At 34.9% G+C, this 6,595-nt stretch overlaps 1 protein-coding gene across 2 annotated transcripts in view; it reads left to right on the plus strand.

Annotated features, from left to right (window-relative positions):
- Window positions 1-6,595, plus strand: part of LOC107727993 (astrotactin-2-like) — a 236,493-nt gene that overhangs the window by 17,141 nt on the left and 212,757 nt on the right. For both annotated transcript variants that reach the window (XM_016538046.1, XM_016538051.1), the window contains one exon: window positions 1,079-1,246. In XM_016538046.1, coding sequence (XP_016393532.1) covers window positions 1,079-1,246 — 168 coding nt within the window. The remainder of the gene's footprint in view (window positions 1-1,078; window positions 1,247-6,595) is intronic.

The raw sequence follows: 6,595 nt of genomic DNA on the forward strand, positions 1-6,595 counted from the left end.
TCGAAGTGGATTGGTCTCTCTAAGCGAGATCCCAATTCGTCAGTCACCGACGTGACGTCTCCATTCCCTCCTTCAGGGAACGAGGGTTACATACGTAACCGAGACGTTCTTCTTTCTCCAGGAGAAACGTTGTTCTGGTTGCATCTCGTCATACTGGCGTGTCGTGAAGTTCAGGAACAAAAGCTGCCATGCTGTGTTAAATCCCTGTGTCTCTGCGCCACTCCTGGGCGTCCCTGAGTGGGTGTCAGTCTGGCAGGCATCCACACGTCCCGCTCAACCTCTGCTCTTGGGTTTAAGATGGCAGAGAGGATTATGAAGCAGCACAGCAATTTAATTAAGTCGCCCTTATCTTTGGGAAGGACTGAATTCACACATCAGCAGAACAGGTCATCCTGAGAGATGATGGACACAGAAAAGGGGGGAACTTATTTAGAAACACTGTTTAATTCTGCTTTGGGGAGAGATCTGGCCTTTGACAGATACTGAATGGCTCATCATGCTTGTTCAGTGTTTGTTTGATGGACTTTCGAACACTGATCTTAGACACTGCAAAAGAGGCCCGGAGATCTTTAGATGTTTCAAGATATTCTGACCTCCTGGTCTTATGATGTGTTTCCACCACTGTTTTCAATGGGAGCACCACATATTTAAAAAATTACAGCAGTGTGACAGCTGAGTGTTTTCAAAAGACACTCACTATTAACTAACTATTAACTAGGACTTTTGTCTCTATAAACTCATTTGTAAACTAATATGCTGCTTATTAATATTTAGTTAGGTAGTTGTTAAGTTTAGATATGGAATCTAAAATATTGCTCATGCAGAATAAGGCATTAAAATGTGCTTTATAAGTACTAATAAACAGCTAGTGTGCTAGTAATGTGCATGCTAATAAGCAACTAGATAATAGTGAAAACTGGTCCCTAAACTAAAGTGTTACTATTATTTAATAGTATTGAATTATTATAAGCAAACTCTGTACTAATTATTTTTCAGTGTAGGACATCATAGAAATGTTGTGTGCTGTCCTCGAAGGTTACAAGATAAATCTTTATGTGATTCTGTATTTTTGCTATAGGAAGCAGTTTTGTGGTGAGCATGGGCAGTTTTCTGGATGTCTCCAACTGGTTAAATCCAGCCAAACTGACCCTGTACTACCAGACCAACACCTCCACCCAGTGGGTGAGAGACTACTGCGGCCAGAGAACGACTGATCCCTGCGAACAGCTCTGTGACCAGGACACTGGTGAGGGAACACACACACACACACACACATACACACACACACATATTTGTACGGCTATCTTTGTGGGGACTTGCCATAGACTTCCATTGTTTTTTTACAGACCAAACAGTATTTTCTATCCATTACCCTAAACCTACCCCTGCATTTTTTAATTTTCAGATAAACATAATTTAGTCTCCACAGTGTCAAAAGTTTCAGGTTTTACTATCCTTTATATCATGAAATGACCCCACAATGGAGGATAAACCTGTACACACACAGACACACATACACATACATACATACACCCATACACACACACATACAGTACCGAGGCCTGATTCCCACACTTATGGGGAAACACATTTATTTGCTTGTGACCTTCTGTGGTAATCTGTGACTCAAGGTCTCAGTCAGGTTGAGTCGGTTTGCAGGGCGTCAGTGTGATAAGCATGCCGATGCCTGGGGATCGTGGGAATAACACGAGCCCACTGTGATGTCTCCGGCCCGGGGTTTATGAGCATCACGCTTGACATTTACAGTTATTGTCTAGAATCTGTCTTTGTAGCTGCTCTTTTGCAATATGGTCAGGACCCAGTAACACATGGTGCTCTTTAGACTAATGTACGGGGTTAAATACAGACATTTGATTATGACATAATGAAGGATGAATAAACAACATACTTTATAAGAGTTATTCTTAAAGGGATAGTTCACCCAAAAATTCTAATGAAACCAAACAGTTGACGGTAGCATTGACTTCTGTAGTATGGGGGGTGGGGGGGTGGAATAAATAAAAAATACAGTGGAAGTCAATGGCTACTGTCAACTGTTTGGTTTAACCATAATTGCAAAGTGTAAATGTATGTTGAATGCAACTAATTGATCTTTAGAGTGTTTTTTTTTGTTTACCCACTTAAGTAGGACTTAAGTACATATCTATTGTAAATTAATAATTACTTCTGTTGTTTGAAATATGATTAAAGTGTACTGCTGAATGTACTGACAACCATTTATGATAAACTAAAATATACTTTAATAATTAATAATAATACATAATATTACTAAATTGAATATTTAAATATATTTGCATTTACATTTAATCATTTAGAAGGCACTTTTATCCAAAACAATAGAAGCAATCAGACCAACACGAGAGCAACAGTATACAAGTGACAAGTCTCAGTCAATCTAGCACAGTACACATAGCAAGGTTTTTTTTTTATTTTTTTTTTATAAATTTGAACAAATACAATAGGTAAGTGCTATTAATTGGTCAGGTGCTGATGAAAAATATGTATCTTTAGATTTTTTTTTATTTTTATTTTTTTTATGGCTGCTCGAATTGAGGCAGGCAAGTCGTTCCCACCAGCTGGGAACATAATAATAATTAACAGCTTTGTAATAATTAAGTTTCAATTCAATATATTTAAAATATATTAACTTTAAATATAATAATCCAATAGCACACTACAGTTAAAATTATAATAAAGTACTTTACACGTGCTTTAGTATGCTAGTCAACACATCAAAATAAGTGTACCTCTTTAAAACACGCAAAAGTTTATTAAAACAAAATGATTTAAAATATACTTTAAAATAAAACATTTAATTTGATATTATTTAATATTATGCGTTAAGAAGCATGAACAGTATACAAGTGACAAGTCTCAGTCAATCTAGCACAGTACACATAGCAAGGTTTTTTTTTTATTTTTTTTTTATAAATTTGAACAAATACAATAGGTAAGTGCTATTAATTGGTCAGGTGCTGATGAAAAATATGTATCTTTAGATTTTTATTTATTTTATTTTTTTTTATGGCTGCTCGAATTGAGGCAGGCAAGTCGTTCCCACCAGCTGGGAACATAATAATAATTAACAGCTTTGTAATAATTAAGTTTCAATTCAATATATTTAAAATATATTAACTTTAAATATAATAATCCAATAGCACACTACAGTTAAAATTATAATAAAGTACTTTACACGTGCTTTAGTATGCTAGTCAACACATCAAAATAAGTGTACCTCTTTAAAACACGCAAAAGTTTATTAAAACAAAATGATTTAAAATATACTTTAAAATAAAACATTTAATTTGATATTATTTAATATTATGCGTTAAGAAGCATGAAAGTGTTTAAGTGCACTGACATGACCTTTTATTTAATTAATATTATCTGCAAATAATGTTTTTAAAAATTTACTTTTAAAATTTGAAATTTGAAAAGTGCACTTTCAATACAACTAATTGCACTTATTTTCCACAAGGGAAATGACAGTGACAGAGTTCACTTTTTAGGAGTGTTAAGAATGATTCTATGTGAAATTTTTGAATGTTACCAGTTATATGTTCATAACAGAATTGTAGTTGAAAATGCCATGTTTTAAGTGTGTATGCATGCTGCTCTTCCATTGTGAGTTTATTTCCTGTAAATATGTTTCCCATTTGTTTATATACACTGAAATTCAATTACTGTCTGTGGTAATACGCAGCATGCAGCAGATGATGTCTGTGCTGTTCAACCCACAGTACTCCTTTCATTGTTTGGCCTCAGCCATTATAAATGTCTTCAAATGTAGTTCTACTTAATCATGTAGGTCTGTGTTTATTTTTAAACGCAGTGAATAATAGAGCTCCTCCATGAAATCTCCAAACTCGAAGCCGCTGTTGTGTGACCTGACATTTAGATGCATTATCTACCGCTTCGTATTCTCTTTTAACTGCCCTTAAAGGAGGACACAAAAAAAGAATGGTTCTATAGGAGTATGAACCTGTATTGGATTATATCCCTTTTGCTTTTAGCACATAACGTCACATGAGATCACTAATGCACAGTCAATGGTGATGCATAAAGCCGCCTCAATAAACACCGCAGATTAGATTCATAAATGTGAAGGTGAATCTGGAAACCAAGAGGAACGGCAGTCTGAAAAAGTGCTGCATAAGCTAAGTGACGGTGTGTGTGGGGTAATGAGAAAGACAGAACGAAAAAATGAATAATGTTATTACCAAGGTGAAATACAGTTAAACTGTGTTATCGTAAGACACAGATAGCCACAAACAACGGACAAATGTTTATTTGTATTTATTGCATCACACTTTAGTTTGGGGACCAGTTCTGTGTGTGTGTGTGTGTGTGTGTGTGTGTGTCCGTCCGTCCGTCCGTCCATCCATCCATTTTATATAATCACATTTATTTCATGTTACTTTTACTTTCTTTTATTTATTTATTTATCTGTACTGTACTTTTCTTTCTTAATCTCTTGTACAGTTCATGGAAAGATGAAAAATGTTTAATTCATTAAACATACTTAATAAAAATACAGAAAATGTGTCTTTAATATCTGTAAAATAAATACATTAGCCAATTTTGTTTAAATTAACTGTTGCATAAATGAGTGCACCCTTGATTCAATTGAATAAAGCTGTAATATTCTAGTAATTAATATGTCCTAACAGAGAATGAGGAGAGGGAGGCATCTTCTGTTTCAGGTTCTTGCATTATATCACACATTATATGGAATCTAACTTAAGCACAGACTTAGAATATGGCATACAACATTTGCGAATAAAGCACTGTGTCCATCCCATGTGTTCAAGAAAGAAAAAAACAAAAAAAAGTTGTCACTTCCTGGGAAACTGGTGCAAAATATCAATAATAAAAAATGAAAGTTGCTGTAACCAGGGAAGCCTGTGGCTGTTTTTTCCTATAATAAATGACTTGTGCCTCAGAGCGACACAGAGGGAATGCAGTAATCTTGCATTTGGTTGCCTGATGTTTGGGAAGTGATCGTGTGTGACAGTTCTGGGAGGTGATTATACAAAATCATTTTGATGATGGACTTCTGTTGAGAACTTTGCCATCTGTTGAGGCAAAGTCACATGTTTTTTTTGTTTTTTTTGATGCAAACTGAGGAATTTATTTATTTATTTAATTTATTTTGTAAGTGTGCTTCCATCATATTATTTGCATGTCCTAGTATTGGATTAAAAAAAAAAGTGCGTAAAGTTTTTAATGTGCATTTTTAGAATATATGTGTATCTTGCCGTTTCCATTCAGCATTTTTTTATGCAATATCCCAAAAGCTACTTAAAACTAGGTGGATTTAAACATAACTATTGATACAGTACAAATCCTCCACACCTTCAGCACTCATACATCCCTACTAAACTTCACTGTGGGAACCAGGCACTTCTCACTGTGCTCCTCCTCTAACAACACCATAGCATTTTAGATGTTTTTAGATCGAAAATAATTAAGTATGGATTCCCAGAAGTCTATATTTTGTAAATATGGACTTTGATAAAGGTTAAATGAGTTGATTGTGTTTTGGCTACGGTAGGTGTTTCAGCTGTGGACAACAACCATGCATTTCACTTCTCTACATTGCATCTTACTCTGTGAGATGAATCTGTCACTCTTTTCATAGCTTTTGTTGACTCTGAGACACTTATTTGGCTTTTTGTTTTCTCCAAAAAAAAAAAAAAACTCAGAAAATGAAAGCTTAAAATGAAGGCCTGATTATTTCAAGTCTGTTGTTTTTTGAATTTCTGTGTTACTTTTGTTTTATTTTCACACTTAAAACCATGTTTTTTTTTGTTTTTTTTTCTTGGACCACTGTCCTCTTTAGATGAGTCCCTGCCAAGTGGTCTCATTGTTATCAGCATTAAGTCTGAGAATGATTCAGTAGGCTATGTAACACTTTTAATGGTCAAGAAATTACACCACTTTAACTCGTTTGGTTCAACAAGCTTGTCTGTTGATTTAAATTGCCTCAAATTTGTTTAATTTTGTTTTATTTAGTAACGTTCAGGAGGGTGTACTCGTTTATGCAACACAACATTTTTATAATAAAAAATGTACATGCTTCTTTGGTAATTGATAAACCAGACTTGATGGAACATTATATCTCTAAAGAACCATAATATGTATTCTAAGTAAAGAGTAATTGCTGGATTTGTTAAGTTTCAGATGGAGTAAACTCATTTATGTTGATAAATAGAAAGTTCAAAAGAACAGCATTTCTGTCATGACAACTCTCCGAGGGATTGGCATGGTAATGTACATGACAATGTTAATTGGCTACTGCCAATACATCCACAACATGCTGCGGTAAGCATGTAAGAAATACTGCTGCTGCACATATAACACATATGAATAACCCCCATATAGCATACATTAATCACCCCGTAGCAGATCTATACAGGTGGAGCTGGGGAAGGTGGAAGGTTTCTGAAGTGCGCTGCAACTGCTACAGCAAGCACTAGCCAAGTATTTGAGTGTTGAGAAGGCACATTGGCTGTTGATGCGAAAAGAAACCAATCAGCTGTGCCATGTGAATGATGATGTAATTATATTAGAC

This window comes from Sinocyclocheilus rhinocerous, unplaced genomic scaffold (genome assembly GCF_001515625.1).
Source record: "Sinocyclocheilus rhinocerous isolate Xijiao unplaced genomic scaffold, SAMN03320098_v1.1 scaffold1364, whole genome shotgun sequence".
NCBI classification, from domain to species: Eukaryota; Metazoa; Chordata; class Actinopteri; order Cypriniformes; family Cyprinidae; genus Sinocyclocheilus; species Sinocyclocheilus rhinocerous.